Below are 19,812 nucleotides of genomic sequence, written 5' to 3'. Positions count from 1 at the left end.
CAAAAAATTTGACATTTTTTAGGCAATTTGTCATGTGATTTGGTATATATTTGACCCATTTTAAGTTTAAGATGGATCGTGTCCATCTTAATTGAGAATTTGTGTAATTTTTTAAATGAACTAAACTTTAGTATGTAATTATTAACATGAATCTTGTACCTATAAGCTAGATATACGAAATTATTTCAAGCTAATACTCATTTTTGTAGACTCTAAATAAGAACAGTTGTCGGCATACATTATTACTCATTTACACGCTTGTTTCATCAATATATATTTGGTACTTTGAAGGAACAATTGCATTTTATAGTACTCTGTATATGATAATGATAATGTGGGTCCAATTGATACAACAAAAGGTTATTGCTTTACTACTCGGAAACATTATGCCAATATCACAAATACTCGTGTGGAATATAACGTACTAAACTGCCTCCTATAACACTTTAGTTCATTTAATTTCTACTTATATTAGGATAAAATTAAATAAAATTTGCTTTGTTCTTAAGAAATTTACTTTTATAAGGATAATTTTTTTTTTGTTCTTTTTATAAATCTACTTTTATTAGGATACATTGAATGACATTTTAGTTCATTTTCAACTTAAGATAAAATGATAAGTTGTTACTCACACTTACATATAAATTTATAATCACTAAAATCTACATATATGTGTGTGATTTAATAAATTCAATCTACTTATATTATGATATAAAATTAAATAATTTTTTTTTTTAAGAAATCTAGTCTTATTAGGATAATTTTATAAATTTAATATTCTTTTTTAAAAATCTACTCTTATTAGGATAATTTATTAAATTTTTCTTTAAATTATAGGATTTCTAAAAAAATTGGACTCTCTAATATCGTTCGAAAAGTTCCTGCTTTATATATATGTATTGATTTAATTAAGTGAGGTTAATATGAAGTTCTTACCAGTCTCATATTAAGCTAATTAAGTAGTTTTACCAATTTCTAAGTTTGAGATATTTTCCACTTTAAAAATGATACTCCATAATCCAACTTTGTGCTTTATTTATTTAAAATTACCTTTAAATTTGGTAGTTATGTAAGGATATGAGGAGTGACAATGACCCATTTTATTTTAAAAGGTGTTTATTCTAAGAGATGAGAAGGCAATGGGATGAAAGTGCTTTTGCTATGAAGTCTTCTTTTGCCTACTGCTCCGTAGATATTGACTAATTGAGGAAGAAACATTTATGCAAAATTTGTGGGACTGAAAGAAACATTTTATATATATTCTAAAAGATGTGGAATCCTTATCAATTAGCAACCAATTGTGATGATTCTTTAGTTTGCATGATATGGGCATAGAGCATACTAAATTAACAACTAGTAACCAGCAGCAGCATATTGTTCTAAATTCTAAATAAAAAGCAGGATTTTCTTTAGTGAACTCCACTTATATGTTTGGATTCCCTAACTTAGCTTACAATTTACAAGAATCTAAATGTGCCTTTTATTTATTTTTATCGCGCTATATAAACCCTTCTTCATCTTCTCAACTTTCTTCATCCATCACAAAAATATCACAAGTAGCAAACCAAACGCTTAGGAAAGATGCAGGCATACCCTCAACGCTACTGCGATGATCAATCATCCCAGCAACAATATTACCGATCATCAGCATCATCCCAGCAGCAACAATACGGGGTGCAAGCGGTGCAACAGCCAATGGTCATGCACAAGTCCTCTTCCTTCCAGTCATCGTCTCAGACCAAGACGACACTGACTGTGTTCGGGCAGGACCCCTTTTGTGATATCATGCCTTCCTCATTCCCACCAGGGACAGACCGTAAGATGGTAGAGTGCTTCAACCGAATTGACAGGGATGGAAATGGTGTGATAGATGACAGGGAGCTACAGGCAGTATTGTCCTCCTGCAACTACAGGTTTAACATGAGGACTGTCCACCTCCTCATGTTTCAGTTCACCCACAGTAACCAGAGGAGGCTTGGTAACCAATTCATTTCTTCATTTCTTCATTAATTAATGATTTCATGATTAGCAAATTTCATGATTTCTTTTTTATATGTGGTAACATACAGGTCCCAAAGAGTTCGTGCCTCTCATGAATTGCCTTCAGAGCTGGAGGGTAAGTATGTCACATCTGTAATGCTTAAGAATGAGAGATTAGTAGAATTTATAAAAAGGCATATATAATGTGTTAACTACTGTAATGAGGTTAAATTGCAGAGCATGTTCCAAAGGTTTGACAGGGACAGGAATGGGAGCATTGACTCAATGGAGCTTGGTCAAGCTCTGAATTCCCTTGGATTTTGTGTATCCCCAATCATTGTTAACCTCCTCATCTCCAAGTTTAACAAATCTGGTGGAAGGTGTTCTCTTCCTTATGATAGCTTTATCGAGTACGTCAATCCTATTTCATCTCTTTTATCCAACTCTACAAATTCCATACCTTATTATATTAATGTATGATGTAATTGACTGACATGTTTATTTTTGCCTTCCCTTTATTTCTCTTGTGCAGGTGCTGCCTCACTGTCAAGGTAATAAATAATACACTATCTTATACTTGGATTTTTGTAGTCCTTAAATCTTTGCCGAAAACACATGTAATGTAATTCAAAGATTGAATATATAAAATGACAATTACAGGGGCTGAGTGAGACATTCAATGCAAAAGCTGAGTGTGGCAGAGCAACATTCTGCTACGAGGAGTTCCTGCTCAACGTTCTTCCTTTCATCATTGCTTAGAAATTTGCAATTACTAAATGAATGTGATGGATCTAAACGTACTAATTATCAGTCTTGCCACTTTATTTTATGTACCAACAATAATGCAACGGACCATTTCTATGTATTACGAATGAAGTACTATGTTTGTCGCAGTTATATAATTAATTATGCATGTTTGTGAATGCACTGCATCATCATTCATCAGGCAATATTTTATGGCAAATCTTGGTTAGCAGGTGACAAGTATATATGTTCACATTAATTAACCTCAAGACATCTATAGATATAGTCCTACACTCTTGCTTACACTGTATGTACGCAGTATGCTGAATAGTTGTTAATCAACCATTATTAGAAGAAACAACTGTCCACATATAATCAAACGGCAATAACATGACATTCAGGAGGAAATATATTATTATATTCATTAATCAGGACGTTTTCACAAAATAAATCAAGTTTATGGAGTATTACGCAATCTGTTGACAGTAAAAAGGCTGTAAATAACAGAGTTGATAAATTTGGTTGAGCACTTCTTTTGACCAGGTATGAAACATGTTACGAGTATGAGTTTATGATATATAGTAGCAGTAATAATCATAGACGAGACAGTCGAATAACATGTAGCAATGGTGTAACAGTTGAGCATGCATGATGCAATCTGGAAGTGAGATAGATAAATTATTGAGCTACAAGCCATGAACAAAGGTAATAGAAAACAAACCTGTTATAGCCACGAAAAAGAGTCAACTACTTGATCGGTTCCATTGAATTGTTTATCTACGTTTTATATTCTGGCATCCACACATAGTATCCCCTGCTCTCCAATTTTCCCCTTTTGTATTCTGGCATGAATTAAAATAATTTTTTTTTTTGGCAGCCTACATGAATTAAAATACAGTAGTAACCTAAAGAATGGAATATAAATAAAAGAATACAAAATCTGATTTTAGACGGCCTATTCCGTCTGAAGCCTTAATGGTCACATAAGGACTGTCTCAGGTAAGACTTATGATAAAAGAAAAAGAAATGGAGGCAAGTGTTTACCTTGGTAAATGAGTAATGAATAATGAATGGGCGTTCCGTTGACCCAGTAACAAAATAGGGAGGAAATCACTCCAAATATGGTTGTTATTTAAGATAATATATTGGTATTAATCGTCACAAATTAATTATTAATTATGTATGTGTAACCCGGATCTCTGAATTCCATCCTGGACAAATCACACAGGTATAGGTAGGTATTCTTCTCCTTCTCTTCCCAGTTCCCCCCTTTTGGTTTTTTCTTAAATGAATGATTTATTTAGGGTTTTTCCCTCTAATTGTATTGTATGCACAGAAATGGAGTCTCTTCCAAGGGACATCATGGCTGATATTCTATCCAGATTGATTGTTAAACATCTTCTCCAATGCAAGTCTGTTTCTCATACTTGGTACGATTTGATTACTCATCCTTGTTTCGTTAAACTCCACCGTCTTCATCATGCTTCCAACCTACGCGCTGTCTATAGTAGGTACCCTAACTCCCCTCATACCTCCCTTTTTGATTCTTTTGACGACGAGACTCCCTTAGGTCACCCTCCCCATTATCCTCGTAACCATAATTCTGTTGTTGTCGGTTCCTGTCACGGCTTGCTTTGTCTTTCTGATACTGGCAGGTGTTTTACTCGCTTTGTTTTGTTCAATCCATCTACCCGCTTGTATAACCTCCTTCCTTGGACCCCTTTTCAAGGGAATAATCACAATTCTGAATATATGCTCTACTACGGATTTGGCTATGATGCCACTACTGATGACTACAAGGTTCTCAGGATTGCTCAGACTTCCGAGGACCCAAACAACTATTTCCAGTGTGATGCAAGGCTTTATAGCTTGTCCACTAATACTTGGAAAAAGCTACCTGATATTCCCTATTGTCTCTTTAGGCTCCACATGATGGCTATCTTTCTCAATGGTGCCCTTCATTTTCTTGCTACTGAAATTCCTCAACAATCCATGCCTGATAAAATTGTAGCCTTTAATCTTCACCTGGAAACTTATTATTCAGTACCCCCGCCTATTTTTGGACAGTGGCCTCAACATAGGGCCGAGAGGCGTTGGCTGACCATCGGAGTCTTGGATGGATGCTTGACTCAAATCGATAATTATTGTCCTGAAGATCACCACTTTGTTGTGTGGATTATGAAAGAGTATGGTGTGCACAAGTCGTGGACTAAGCTGTACAGAATTGCATACCCAGACCCAATTCCTATGTTTAATATTGGCAGGGAACACTCTATTCCTGCTAGTCTCAGACCTATATCTTTTTCCAAGAACAAGAAACAGATCCTCTTCATGGTACATTTCAGTCACCTGGTTTCATATGATTTGGAGAGCAAGACTCTTCATCAGGTTGTCCACCATAACGATCAGGTTGTCACCTGGGATATGCTCTTATACGAGGAGACTCTTACTTCACCGCTTGCTGGCTCCAACAATGGTGATCATGATGGTGATAACTCTCCCCTCCTCTCCCCCTCCCCCCAAAAAATTTTTTTTTAGCACAAGTCACTTATTAAAGCCTTTTGAAATTTTGTTGATGACAAAAAGATTAACATAGTCTCTTTCGTATACATGGCGGCTGCTGACATCTTTTTTTTCCTCTTATTCAATGCAGAAGAAAGTATGGGTCTTCCAGAGGATATCGTAATTAATATCCTATTGAGATTGCCTGTCAAATCTTTACTACGCTTCAAATCCGTTTCTTGGCCGTGGTATGATCTAATTGCTGATGCTTCTTTTGCCCCACGTCATCTTGAGTGGTCCCGTAAAACTAGCTCTAAGCTCCATATTGTGTATACTGGCGCTGCTTTTACCCTGCGCCATGCCGAGTTTGATTCATTTAACGGTGACGCCAGTCTAGACCATCCTCTAGTTGGTGAGAACCATACCCCTATTGTTGTGGGTGCGACTGACGGATTACTGTGCCTATGTGACACCAGTACCATCCATCTTATATTCCCCTTTGCTTTATACAATCCAACCACTCGCTCCTCCCATGTACTCCCTAGTCCTCTCTTGGATGGCTTCTCAACTAGGTTTGACCATTATCTTGGATTTGGGTATGATGCCACAAACGACGACTACAAGGTAGTGAAGATTGCCCAGCAGAGTAAGAGAGACGAGCCTTTGCGTGATTTTGCTCAGGTTTATAGCTTAAACACCAATTCTTGGAAATGGGTTACACCAAGTCCCTTCCGGCTCTCAGAGTTCCTATTTAGTGGTGTATGTGTTAACGGTGTTGTGCATTGGGTTGCTAGCAGTAATCCCAATGAAAAACTACATGATGCAATAGCTGCTTTTGACATTGCTAATGAGAATTATTTTATGGTCTCTCAGCCTGAATCTTTAGAGCCGCCACTAGGAAGGCGGTGCTTTCTAGATATAGGAGTCCTTGAGGGATGCCTGAGTCTGGTTTGTAATTACCCTGATATGCATTATCATGATGTATGGATCATGCGAGAATACGGGGTTCAGAGTTCATGGAGTAAGCTGTTTAGGATAGTGGATGAGGAACAATCTCCAGTAATGCTAAGACCCGAATCTTATTCAAGAGACAAGAGGGAAGTGTTCTTCATGGGATTTAGCAATATTCTTCTCTCATACAATGTGGAAGAGAACAAATTACGCAGGTGTGACTTCCCAAATCGTATATGTTGGGGTGTGCACATTTACGAGGAGACCCTTGTTTCAGCAGACGCTGGGTACATTAATTGGGATGAACAGTGAAGAAATACATAATACAAATAGGGTCGGCAGACCAATATCTTAGGTCTTACCTTAGAACTAGCCTTTACTCTTTGGTTAGGCTCGGATTTTTATTTTTTTGTGGCATTAAGTTTTGATTCAATAAATTTGGGTAAATTTTCATGTGTTTCTCTTCAAAGCTGAGTTTATCATTTCAGTCTCTGTATTATATGCTCGGTTTCAAGAAGCTCATGGAGAATCAGAACCAAGTGATCATCATTCATTTGGATGCTTGTTTTTGTGAAAAACAAAGAGGGTATTAATCCATCTTAAATAATAAAGTGAGTGAGATTGAATATATAAGTAGTGGAGTACTATACATTGTGCTTGTTAAACTTAAATAGAAACGAGAATGTATTGCCGTTTCCTGGCCCTGTACACTAATCGATTCACCGCCTGAGGAGTGCCAAGCTCACAGCTGCTCTTTTAAAAACCAGTGCCCAGCTTATCCAAGTGTAAACCATGTCTTCGAAGAATCCGGATCTACCTCACCCATAAACATAGTCAGAAAATCGTCTTACAGGCAAAAATGTGAAACATTATGGATTAAGAGTAAGGAAGGAACACTACCTGCGCAAAGGCGTAAATAGCTTGCAGGATCCTGATATAGTCAGTTCCCAACATTTGGATGACGACGTCTGCCAAAAATGTTCCCCACAACCTAACATAACAAATTCAATTAATGAACGCGCAATGATGCCAAATTTGTTCCCACTTGTTCATCTGAGCAAGAGCTACATCAGGACTCGTAACCGCTCAATTGCAGAAACAAAAGATGACAAGAGCCAATGACAACTTGGCTTCATCTATAAATAACGTGTTGGTGCAGTATACATGTTTGGCTTCATCAAGTGAGATTCTTATAGCGCGTTTTATCCATAAGCAGAAAAACATAAGCAGAGATAGTTACTCACATAGGACCAAACAATGATGCTAAGCTGCTCATCCCCAAATATCGCGATGTTGCTCCAGTGAGTCCCTGTCAAAAGCACACCAAATCTCCATCTAAAGTTTTCAAAAAGATAAAAAGGATACGTGATACGAATATCATTAATCTTTTCAATATATTAGTAGTACTTCATATAGATGAGGAATGCCCAAGCCACTATTTCCGAAGACAAAACCGCTTTCATCAAGGCAATAAAGACTAAACGGTGAATTGAAATAAAGCAGCCAAAAAGGAACAATAATGGAAATGTAGGGAGTAGGAGTTTCTTTAAATTTTAACGAAAGACAACAAAGGCTCAAAACAATAGAAAGTTGGGCTTCGCGGTCAATATTGACTCCTCTTATAACCTTTACAAATTGCTTGGATCTGTTCCCAATCAGTAAAGCACAACGGCACATGTGGCGTTGACTAGACCTGGACACAAGTGCGGGCTGGCCCGACTCACACAACCGGTTCAAGATATTGCTGGCCATATTTAATCATCCTCGGCCAAAGGTACCTCTGCGATCCATAGCCCTAGAAAAGTGAAAGATTATCGGTGCAAGGGGACTCGTCCCTCGCGGGTTCTTGATAACCGCTCAAAACTAAGGATTGTAGGTGCTCGTTCCACGACTAGCATTCCAAATGCGACAGACGGGAGAGGGACGAGCCCCCTCACTTGCTTCATATTGAGTAGTGGCCACTTAAGGGCGGATAGACCGTCCACCCAGTCCCGCTGTGGGATGTGGCCTGCTTCCCTTGGGTTTTGTTCCTTCGCGAACGTGCCTCAGTGAATAATCACAAGGATGCTTCTTCGAAAGGCTTTTTCTCGAGAGCATTCCAACCGCTAGTCTCGCTGTTCAGAAGGATCCTTTCTATCTTTCTCTTACTGCTCCGTGAGTCTCTCTTGGTAAGAGAAAAGGGCGGCCGGCCGGAAGGTTGCCACGAGTAAGTCAGTTTGGGGACCGAAGGCAGTTCTCCGTGCATCGGACACGTAGCTTACCGAATCAGTTGCGACACGGATGGGAATGCATGCCATTCGGACTTCTCTAGACTGGTATTTTCGTTCAGCTACTTTTGTGTGGGAGATTCCAGGAGGGATTCTGCGGCGAAGACACTACGCAGGTAGCATCTCCAGGCGTGCTGGCCCACCCAACCCTTTCCCAATACCGGGCCGGTCCCGGATTGTGTATCAAGCAACCCGGCCCACAAAAACCCTAGCCCACACCTCAGCCCGCATGGTCCGCTGGCCCCACATCACTCTAATGTCTACATGGGCCAGTTCAGTAGTTAATGTATTATACAACTGGTTGTATATACAACTTGTTCAATGCAGTTGAGCTTTGTTATAAAGTTATCGAGCACTACTAACAAAATTACCGAGCTATGATACAAAGTTATTGAGCTTAACAGAATAATTATTAAGCTCAATAACTTCGTAAAATAGCTCAAAAACTTGTAAAATAGCTCAACAACTTTGAAGTTGTTGTACCATGCTACTATACAACTGGTTGTAGGATAGTATTTGTGCCACTTCAGGGCCATCAACTCCCAGCCCAGCCCGTCCCGCCCCAGTGTGTCCGTGCTGAATCAGCCTACATAGGCCAAGTTTCCTCAGTGACCATACATAAAGTTCCAGAAGATCCAACTTTAGGTATTCCAGCGATAGGTTTGAATACTTTATACGCTTGTTAGTTTGATGTGTAATGATACATCAACTATGGTACTCGGGTGTATGTCCAGTGGCCAACTTGTCATGACTCAAATTATCAAGACATCGATGAGGACAAAATATTGGACAAGTGCATTGGATATGCATTTAAAAAAAGAAATTTAATTAAATGTGTATAGCTAAGTTTAAAATTAGAGGTTCCGACTTCAGTGATGGTGACAGGCCTTGCCCTTACCCATGTTCTATTGCGAATAATTGTGTTCGTGATCCAGAAGAGACTCGTGTGCAAGCAAGTCATGGATTTGATTAAGTTCCAAGGTTTACCTTTTGGGTATTGCTCTTTCATGTACATGATTTACAATTTTACACAATCATGTACATGATTTCCATAATTTCCCCTCTCATTTCTTTCACCCATTCTCACCCTCTCTTTTCCATCTAAAAAAAAGAAACAAACTCTCAAACCCCTTACCACCACCCATTGCCGCCTCAAACACCCAACTGCCACCGTCCCTCCTCAAACCTTACCACCACCCATTGCCGCCTCAAACACCCAACTGCCACCGCCCCTCCTCAAACCTCCAACCGTGCCTGCCTTCCATTACCCATCGTCTTTACCGTCATTTCTCCTGCTGCCGCCACCTCTCCCCTGTCACACCTCCTCCGCGCCACCCACCTAGGTTAAGTGTCGAGCTTTGCAAAGATTCAGGATGCCAACAAGCAATGAAATGTATAATTTGGAAACGAGAGTTCACATGGTTAATAGGTCAAAGATGCTTATTTTGCTTAATGATAAAACAAATATCAAGCACTATCAAACAATAATCAACTTAAACCAAACCTTAATATTTAAAATCAAACCCTAATTGAAGAATGAACTATCAAATCAACTTAATCAAAATAACAATCAATGTAATTATAGATAAAACAAGTAATTTATTGTTTAGTACTGTATTAGAGTGGGATCCATAATTGAAAATTCTAAGAGAAATTTGATTATGTTTTGAGAAAAGAGGAGAGAAATTTTGGTACTTTTTAGTAAGAGAAGGGCTAAAATGGGGAAATATAATGAAAAAAACTACAGTACATGATTAAGTCAATGTGTACAGTAAAGAGCAATTACGTACCTTTTTTATGACCTCACTGCCAAATTTATGTTTGGCAGCTTCCACAAGCATTTTCTCTGACAACTTTGTAGACACCTAGCAACGCATACAAAAAATTGCAGGTTAATAGGGATCATAGCAGAGAAACAAATGAAAAAAAACTGATAGAATCAAACAATATTGAATGAAGCTTACAAATCTTACCAATTGAGAAATCTTCATCAAGGATACCAATTGACCACCCTATAAAAATACTACAGAAGATTTACACATGCTCGGTCTGACTTTTAAAAAGCAGATGAAGAAAGAGAAAATTAATACTTTGAGAAGCAGCGAACATAGTTCCGCAGCCCCAACTCTTACAGCATCGGCAGTATCCCAGTCCCTGGCACAGATTGAATATGAAATCAAAAATGAGTGCACGACATGTCAAGGGCAAGTTGTATGTTAACTTTTTTACTATTAAGGGATTAGGGATATGCAAAACAGTAAAATTAAAATAAGACTATTAATGACCAGACCTGCGTTGCATGGTTTGGTGATCAATTTAATTTGGGGGACGAGTTCACCGAACACTACAAACTCACAACCTAGTTGGCAGATGACATTCATTCAACTGAATCAACTCAGTTCGAGGATCGGCTGACCGAACTCCGAACCATGCATCAGTGGCTCACACGCCTTACAATTCTAAAAATTCTTGAAATTCTTAATATGCAAGTTTGTATAACATTAGTAATGAGCTTTTACTTAGAACTCGCTAGTTTACCTTAGAAACAAAACGTTAGATTGTCCCATACATTCTTCACAGAGCACTACACACTCACAACATAGTTGACAGAGAAATTATTCAGCTCATTTCGACAATCTGCTGACCCAACCGCGAAGGATGCATCAATGGCTCATACAAACACACACCTTAAATTCTTGAAATTCTTAATATGCAAGTTTTTTAACATTAATAACAAGCTTTTGATTTAGTAAGGATGTGGAAAACTCACCCCTTAAACCTCGCTATTTTATCTTAAAAACAAAACTCGTTCGATAGTCCCATACATTCTTGGTAACTGAGATTATAAAATAACACTAGTGAAGCTAATCCATTGCATTTTTATCAGTCTCAGTTATATATTAGGTTTTCTAAAATAAGAGGCCCCTTTCTACCTTAATAAAGTCAAGGGCCAATTTTGTGCATCTGCATAATTTCTCAAGCGCGAACCACAGGCCTCAGTAAAATGAAGCCAATAAAATTGAAATGGAGGGAAAATCAGTAATACAGAAAGAAGCAATACCATCTTCAGGTCTCTCAAAGTTTTGGATACATAATAATAGGATTGTTTGATAAATAAACCTCCACAATAAATTCAAGGAAATTGAAATGGAGGGAATATCAACAATTGAATGTACCTCGAACATTCCTGAATCATGAAAATAAATATTTCAACCTCCAAGTCCTCCACCGATAATCTTGTTGAGCAAGGAATTTTCAGTTCTTTTCTCACATCAAGTAATACATTTCTGTATGAAGGCCTCCATCCCCTGTAAACAAACAAAAAACTGTGATCAGCTAGACATATTGCCATTGTATGAAAAATTATCGAATCAGGAGGTATAGTGAATTTTCTGCGCATTTTGAGATCAAATCACGGCAACATAAATATTGGGCCGCATCAGCAAGAAGACTGGTTACAGCCACTTCTTAGTCTTGGATGCACCAACATGAAATAAATATTCATATGAAATAGTACAACATTTTTGGAATATTCTCTACAGGGAAAAACTAATCAACTATAGCAGTAATTGAAAGCGAACATAATGAGTGACTAATTGTCTTTAGATTCCAATTAAAATAAGAAGGCAGCATACACAACAACAATGATATTTAAGCAAAAGCACAGTCATTCATAATCAAGAATGGTTTATGCAATCATTTTGAAGATTCTCTTGGATGGAGGACCCAGTAACATTCTGCACACTTAGTGCAGTAGTTAGACTAAAAACAGGGATATGCAATTTCTGTCATGTTCTCACAACCATAGTAGTCAGTATTCTACTTTTCTTACTTCTCAGTTGACCTATATAGCCGTGTTTGAAGCCTACATGATCAGTTTGTCAGGTGCCGGCAAAATGCCATTTAAGACACTATAGTGAAGAAGATAGAGCTTAGAGACCAGCAGTCAGTGGAATAAGTAGAAGACTAAACCCAGATTTTAGTTATCCACAACTAAGTCATTTTAGGAAACAAACAGGTGTAAAGCTAAGTAAACTTGTAATGATATTGAAGATTAACTCTAAGAGGATTTCTAAAGAAACTAAAAGGCATGACTTATTGACTAATTTCTTTTTCAGGTCCTGTATCAAAAAAATACAGAAACCTATGTCAGCAGAAGGATATCTAATAGCCAGAAATCAATATTATTAAACCAGTTTAGCTTAATTGGACTACAGAGATACTCCTTAATTATCAAAAATCTAAGAAGAAATCAAACGAAAAGTTGAACTTCCTTTGACAATGTTATGTCAGCTAAAGGGTATGTATACTAATAATCAGAAACCATATAAACCAGTCTACCTTAACTAGAAACGAAGACACTCCTAAAGTATCAACAATCGAAACAGCGAAAAAAATTTGGCAAGTAGGGTAGAGGTATTAAAAAAAGTGAAACAGAAGTGTAAACAGGTAGTTATGAGACAAAGCCATAATCCAATTTTGATAAAGAGGCAGTGGAGAAAGGTTGATGAGGAAGGTGGAGTTGGAAGTAACCTCAATGTAGAACGAGCATCAGCAGCAAGATATAAGAATCGAGATTCAAGAGCATTAATGAACTGGTCTCGCTCTTCAAAGTCCTCCTCAATCATGAATCGGTCAATTTGGAGTCCATTAGTAACAGATTTTAGGAGGGGGCTAAAGTAACTGCAATTAAATAAACTGCAATTGATTATTCAACTGCAATTTTCTCCCTTTGATTAATTTTTCCCTCCCCTAAAATCCCCAAGGAATGTAGATAAGCAATAGAGTAGTAGTGTGGAATTAATGAGACCTGGGACGGAAGAGAATGGAATGAAGCTCAAAAAGTTCGGAGTTGGTAGCAAGTTGTAGAACAGTCCTTAATTCAGGATCAGCAGCAGCAGCAGCATCAGCATCAGCATCATCAGGAGTAGTAGTATCTGCACCACACCACATACATACATAATAAGAATAAGAATAAGAATATAAAGAAAGGAAGGAAGGATAATTGGAAGAGAAGAAAGAAAAGACGACCGACCTTGATCGCGGAAAGAGGGTTTAGGAGTAGTTGTATTATCATAAGAGTGTTTGTGTTGAGTTGATTGATACTGAAGCGAAGACTGAGTTATGAAGACATTGCTGTTGAATCTGATACAACAACTAGAAGATGAAGAAGATGTTGTTGTTGTAGGTTTGAAGAAGGCAATGTTGTTATGTCGGACACATGGTGCTCCTGCTATGGCACCGCAGCTGCTATTCATCCTTCTAAACTTCCCGTCTCCTCAAACCCCCTCACTCCTTTTATCACCCACCACTCAACTCAATCCACCTATATCCTTCCTTGGAACTTGAATCAATTAATCTTCATTTTCATTTTCATATGATTAAACCATCCTCGAGTAATGGTCATGCTAATTACGTTACGGAGTACTCCCTCCTATTCTCTATCTTCTTCCACATTAGTTTTAGACAATTATTTAGTGGAATGGTAACATGTGGAGGAAAATGAAAGTAGAAGAGAAAAGGTGGGGTTACATGTGATATTAACCACAAATGATAGACAAATAAGGAAAGTGGAAGATCATTGTGACTTACCCGTTTAGGAAATGTGGAAGATGTTAGTGAATAGGAGGGAGTACTATTTATATTTTACTCTTAATTGTTTTCTATTTTCCCAAAATTTTCCACTTTTTCAATCATTTATCATTTATTCTCCCTAAATAATCTCTCTCTCTCATCCTATTACTTTTGCGCCTACCCAATAAAAATAGAACACCTCATTTTCACTAGGTCATGAAAGAGGTTATGAGGAAGGTCAATTTAGTTGGTAAAGGTCACAAATTGACCTTTTGGCTCCAAACGTCATCCTAATTTTTGTGTTAAGTGGTAATTAGTGTGACCAAGCAAGGTCATGACCTAGCAATTGACCTTGCTTGAGGGATAGTCTTAGGGTTACCCAAATCCTTATTTAAGACGGGTATATCTGTCTTAACCTTAAAACGCCTTAAATAACTTGGGTAAAATAAAAGAAAATACAACAATCATACTATTAAACGTGTTACATATTATATTCTTACTTAACGTTAATGAGTTTTAGTATACAACAATACATGGCACACATTTGACATGTTATTATGTCTCTATTAAAAACGTTATGGAAAGTGAAATCATGATTGCAAAACCCTAATTCCACCCATGGAAAAAAAGAAGTGAGAGTAAAGAAACTCAATCTTGAACATTGATTTAAATTGCAAAATAAAAATACAAAATTAAGTTAGTTTTTAATTTCTCAAGAAGGGTGTTATGTGAAAATAAAAAAGGAACATGCGTAACATGTGGGTATTAAACTAAAATAGCAGTAGGTTTATCTTAGAATAGACTATCTGTCTTAAGAATAAATGGGTAAGTAATACACTTGTTAGGGTGTAATTAGGCAGCAGATATTCGTTACCACCCGTTCTTGTGGAATGATGTCTTTGGTTGAATCCTTCTTGTCTTTATCGTTCTCTCGCTCTCCTCGCAACAATGAACGAACCGAGGGCTTGGCTTTGTGCCAAGCGTCTTTCACTCCGACGCTCAAGTCGTAACTTAGGGGATAAGTTGTTCTTTGGCTAAATGTATATTGTAGAGAGAGAGGAAGATTATACAGGATGAATAGTGTTTCTTAGGTTAAGTTGTGGATCCTTTCCTCAATGAAGGTTGATGAGTATTTATAGACTTTCACCTTTTGTCACGTAGTGGCCAAGTGGCTAGCGGTGGAAAGATCGATCTACCCCTCGGCCGAGGGACCTATGGCGGGCGGCGGGCCTTGTTGACTCACCGCCGAGGGGTCTTGAATGTGAGTACGCGGGTATGTGTCCCATTTGCAGGGTTGCCATGCCGAGACCAGCCGACAGCCGATAAATTTGCGATCGACGGCAAATTTGCATAAGTTGTTGACTTCTTTGTGGATATCTTTGACCCGCTTTCAATATGTTGAGCAGTATGATGGTGCGAGAATATCGCCCCATCAACACTATTTGTGTGTATATGAGGTAATATATTGTTTTTTCCCAATGTATTATATTTTTGTCTTAATCATTTCACATAGATATACTTAATTCGTCTCATGCTTAAAACGGATATGTCCATTTAAAATGAGAAATTGTATTAAAAAAGATTAAAGGCGGGCACATGGGAAAGGAGTGAAGAAGTAAGGACACTAAGAAGTAGCAGCATTTAAACATTAATGAGGGCGGGTGGGCGGTGGGATATCTATCATATCGTATCATATAGACTTTGTTGTTGATACTACTACTACTAACTCCGTAGACCGTAGTAGTAAACGGTAGTAGTTGGTTGGTTGGTTAATTGGGTGTCTCTTGGAACCATTAATTAATGCAGGCAGCAATAAGCTTCTCCACCCCTACCAAACTTCTCCACTACTACTATTACTATTAGACATTTAGACTAGTACTATATCTTCTTCTGCATCTTCTTCTTGCTTGCTTGCTTGCTTTCCCACCTATAATTCCATGTTGTATCCTTTCACTTATTACTTCTGCTGTATCCTATTATATTACTCCCTCCCTCCCTTACATTATCTATACTTTATTTAGTACAAGTATATGTTGGTAGATGAACTAACTTTGACGGACTAAACAAAGACATACATACATTCTTCCTATACTACTATTTCTGATAACATTTTACACGTCTTCTTCTTCTTCTTCTATTTCTTTCTTTATTTATTTATTTTCGTCTGTCTGTTAATTAGGTAGCTACGATTATCCACCTATCAACATTTTGTGTTGCCACCCCTTTGTTATTTCTCAAACATTTACCAATTTGTAATTTGTGGGAATTTGATCCTTTGATTTAATAAGAGAAATAATGGTGGGAAGTAGTGTGGAATCCATGAATAATAATAATATTAATAATAATGGTAGTACTAGTACGACATTTTGTAATGGATCTATCCATCCTCCCAATGCCAATCAAGATAAGCTGGATGAGCTGAGAAGCTTACTAGGAAAGGCTGATGGCGATCCTTTAAGAATTGTGGGTGTCGGTGCGGGTGCTTGGGGCAGTGTCTTTGCAGCTTTGCTCCAAGACAGTTACGGTCACTTTCGCGATAAGGTCCAAATTAGGATTTGGAGAAGGTCTGGAAGAGCAGTCGATAAACCCACAGCTCAACACTTGTTTGAGGTCATCAATTCAAGGGAAGATGTGTTGAGGAGACTCATACGGCGATGTGCATACTTGAAGTATGTGGAAGCAAGGTTGGGTGATCGTACGCTTTATGCAGATGAGATACTGAGAGATGGGTTTTGCTTAAACATGATTGATACACCTCTTTGCCCTTTGAAAGTTGTAACCAATCTACAGGAAGCTGTTTGGGATGCTGACATTGTTGTTAATGGATTGCCTTCCACTGAAACTCGGGAGGTGTTTCAAGAGATCAACAATTATTGGAAGGAGAGGCTCACTGTTCCTATTATTATCTCTTTGTCTAAGGGTATTGAGACTGCTTTGCACCCTGTTCCTCACATCATTACTCCCACTCAGATGATTTACCGTGCAAGTATGACCTTTTCGTCTTCTTTTCTTTTTTCGAAACCCTGAATTTAAGCATTTCATATTAGCTACAGATTTAACACACACACACTCACACTCATATAACAACTCGAAACAACTGTTCTGAATTTCTGAGGCCAAGCTATATATCATTTTCGGAATGCTTATTGAACCTAGGATAGTTTCAGACCAAGCTATATATCATTTTCTGAATTTCCGAGGCCAAGCTATCACAAAAGAGTGACCCTTGCAGTCAGAGTGGGACTTTGACTTTCCTTCCCTCTGTGCTGTTTGATACATGGGTCCCACTGTCTTCCCTTTGATTAGAAATCAAAGTTGCATTATTTGAAAAACTAAACTCAACATAGAAAAGTTCAGGACAGGGAAGCCACTATCCTAATTTTTTAGAAAAGTTACGCCCGTTTTTTCTGCAAACATTTAGCTTTGTATGATGAAACTTAATGTTGCATTCTGCTTATGTGAAGCACGTACTGAAGCCCCCTTATTCTCGCACCCAAACTGAAATTTGTATCTTACAATAAGCATCTTACAAACACACATTTTTGTGGATACAGCTGGAGTACCTATGGACAACATTCTTTACGTTGGAGGACCAAATATTGCCTCTGAGATTTACAATAAGGAATATGCTAATGCTCGTATATGTGGAACCGAAAAGTGGAGGAAACCTCTGGCAAAGTTTCTAAGGCAGCCCCATTTCATAGTGTGGGACAATAGTGACCTCGTCACTCATGAAGTTATGGGTGGTTTAAAGAATGTGTACGCTATTGGAGCTGGTACTTTTATTTACATTGTGTGTCTTTTTAAACTGGTTTAGTCATCAGTCATCACCTTTTTGTACAAACTTGCTCATGGACAGTCAGCAGATTTCAGGAAACCTGACCTCTTAATTCTACATTTTAGACCCTTTTCCCATCTCCTTCTCCCTTCACAAGAAAAAGGGTCCCTTCAAATTCTTCTGTTACTGTCCTTCACTAATCGCTTCTATTTGCTACAGAAGCATCTAAATGAACTTCTGATGAGAATTTTGTGAAGCTAATAGACAAGTAATAATAAATAGTAATATGGCAGATTAAATGCTGCAAGTGGATAACTGCTATAAAGATTCAATATCACGAAACCAATATTGAACTTTGTTTTTCCAATTTCAGGAATGGCAGCAGCTCTCACAAATGAAAGTGCTACCAGCAAATCGGTGTATTTTGCACATTGCACATCGGAAATGATATTTATTACTCATCTGTTGGCTGAAGATCCTGAGAAGCTTGCTGGACCATTGCTAGCTGACACATACGTGACATTACTGAAAGGACGTAATGCATGGTACGGACAAATGCTAGCCAAGGGTGGTTTGAGCCTTGACATGGGTGATAGTATCAGCGGCAAAGGGATGATCCAGGTATCATTTATCCTCTGTTATTACCTGGAAGCTTCACTCTGGCTGTGTGTCACATGTCTTAAACGGCGTGACTCGAGCACATATTACACTTAAATTCTTTGACACAAAAGCTGTTTACTTTGCTATCAATTTCATTTGTCCTTTATTACTGTCTTGGGGTGGGGTTTGTGTGAAAGAAACCTGAACTGCATATATTACTGGGACAACTAACTATGTGATAGAAGCGGTGCAAGAGTCATAAGTGTCCAAACAAGGCCTTAAAGATTATGCTGCTATAGAATGATGTTGTAAACAATGTATTTCTGACGGACGTCAAAGTTGAAGGCATTTGTGACTGCCTGATGAAGCGGATCAGATCGAAAGTGTTTTGTCTTTCTAACATACCCAAACTGTTGTTAATAGGGTGTCTCAGCTGTAGGAGCATTCTATGAGCTCCTGAGCCAGTCGTCTCTGAATGTAACTCGCCACGGTGAAAACAAGCCAGTTTGTCCGGTTGACATGTGTCCCATCTTGAAGACACTTTATAAGATACTCATAACCAGGTGATTCTTTATTTACTCATTCTATTGATGAGTGGCACCCCATTCACTCTTGAATCCAAGTGCTTAATAAATAATAATAATTCTTATTCTTTTCTTTCTGTTCTGGTAAAATTTCAGGGAACAATGCTCCAAGGACATTCTCCAAGCTCTGAGAGATGAAAACATGAACGACCCTAGGGAGCGTATAGAACTTGCTCAGTCGCATGTTTTTTATATGCCGTCACTCCTTGGAAGCCCTTAGAATCTGATGTATCATTCCTACATCAAGTGTGTCTAAATTCTGAACCTTACAACGGAAATGATGGAAGAAGCCACCTGTAGTTGGTCTTGTATCAATCAATAACCTTAATATTTACGGAGTAATACGCAGTATAGTCTTCAACTTTCCGTGAAAATCTGGCCTGTTCAATTTGAAAAGCTTAGTTGCTCAACTGAGATTGTTTTAGGTTCTGATCGGGTTAGCTTAAGTGGTCTCTTTCTCTTTATTGGGCATAGTTTAATTGGGTCAAATCGATCCGGTTTCAATTCAACAAAACATTGTGTTTTGTCGAGTCCGTTTAGACGTGTACTAGAAGCGACAATCGGGTCAGTCGGATCGGGTCGGGTCATATCCGGTGGCAGGTCATATCGGGTAAGCCTACCTTTTTGGATCGAGTCGGGTTCGGTTTGGGTTGTTATGTGGTCAGGGTCATTTCTGGTCATTATCTGGTCCAATTACTTGATCGTATTATTTCAATTTTTACTATTAAATGTACTTTTTAACCATTATTTGGTTTAGTTAACGTCAAACGTATCAATCTCAATACAAAATCACTGTCATTTTGAATAATATTAAGCTTAATAATTGTCAGAC

At 38.0% G+C, this 19,812-nt stretch overlaps 4 protein-coding genes across 8 annotated transcripts; 3 read left to right on the top strand and 1 right to left on the bottom strand.

The window, feature by feature from the left end:
* Positions 1-1,384: 1,384 nt before the first annotated feature.
* LOC141641975 (calcium-binding protein CBP-like) lies at positions 1,385-2,903 on the top strand. The gene is made up of 5 exons (XM_074450626.1): positions 1,385-1,978; positions 2,070-2,116; positions 2,218-2,390; positions 2,513-2,531; positions 2,641-2,903. Exons 1-5 carry the CDS (start codon positions 1,582-1,584, stop codon positions 2,737-2,739), a joined length of 735 nt encoding a protein of 244 aa, XP_074306727.1. The 5' UTR covers positions 1,385-1,581; the 3' UTR covers positions 2,740-2,903.
* Positions 2,904-3,752: 849 nt separating this feature from the next.
* On the top strand, positions 3,753-6,646 carry LOC141641973 (F-box protein CPR1-like). Of its 5 annotated transcripts, none has more exons than XM_074450624.1 (4): positions 3,854-3,958; positions 4,061-4,154; positions 4,989-5,212; positions 5,378-6,646. In XM_074450624.1, the coding sequence occupies exons 2-4, from the start codon at positions 4,063-4,065 to the stop codon at positions 6,487-6,489; spliced, it is 1,428 nt and encodes a 475-aa protein (XP_074306725.1). In that variant the 5' UTR covers positions 3,854-3,958; positions 4,061-4,062; the 3' UTR covers positions 6,490-6,646. The 5 variants fall into 5 exon arrangements, with proteins under 5 accessions (XP_074306721.1, XP_074306725.1, XP_074306724.1 ...); XM_074450623.1 differs by having other exon boundaries at positions 4,792-5,212; XM_074450622.1 differs by having other exon boundaries at positions 4,647-5,212.
* Positions 6,647-6,742: 96 nt separating this feature from the next.
* LOC141641974 (uncharacterized) lies at positions 6,743-14,121 on the bottom strand. The gene is made up of 11 exons (XM_074450625.1): positions 14,081-14,121; positions 13,480-13,871; positions 13,255-13,381; positions 12,978-13,127; positions 11,621-11,752; positions 10,535-10,598; positions 10,418-10,456; positions 10,235-10,309; positions 7,422-7,486; positions 7,078-7,168; positions 6,743-6,990 (listed from the first exon to the last, which is right to left on the bottom strand). Exons 2-11 carry the CDS (start codon positions 13,700-13,702, stop codon positions 6,934-6,936), a joined length of 1,023 nt encoding a protein of 340 aa, XP_074306726.1. The 5' UTR covers positions 13,703-13,871; positions 14,081-14,121; the 3' UTR covers positions 6,743-6,933.
* Positions 14,122-15,736: 1,615 nt separating this feature from the next.
* On the top strand, positions 15,737-19,812 carry LOC141641971 (glycerol-3-phosphate dehydrogenase [NAD(+)] GPDHC1, cytosolic). Its single transcript, XM_074450619.1, has 5 exons — positions 15,737-17,004; positions 17,573-17,794; positions 18,170-18,417; positions 18,820-18,959; positions 19,077-19,812. Exons 1-5 carry the CDS (start codon positions 16,314-16,316, stop codon positions 19,198-19,200), a joined length of 1,425 nt encoding a protein of 474 aa, XP_074306720.1. The 5' UTR covers positions 15,737-16,313; the 3' UTR covers positions 19,201-19,812.

This window comes from Silene latifolia, chromosome 2 (assembly GCF_048544455.1).
Source record: "Silene latifolia isolate original U9 population chromosome 2, ASM4854445v1, whole genome shotgun sequence".
In the NCBI taxonomy this organism is placed as follows: Eukaryota; Viridiplantae; Streptophyta; class Magnoliopsida; order Caryophyllales; family Caryophyllaceae; genus Silene; species Silene latifolia.
This window is presented reverse-complemented; position numbering and strand designations above follow the sequence as displayed.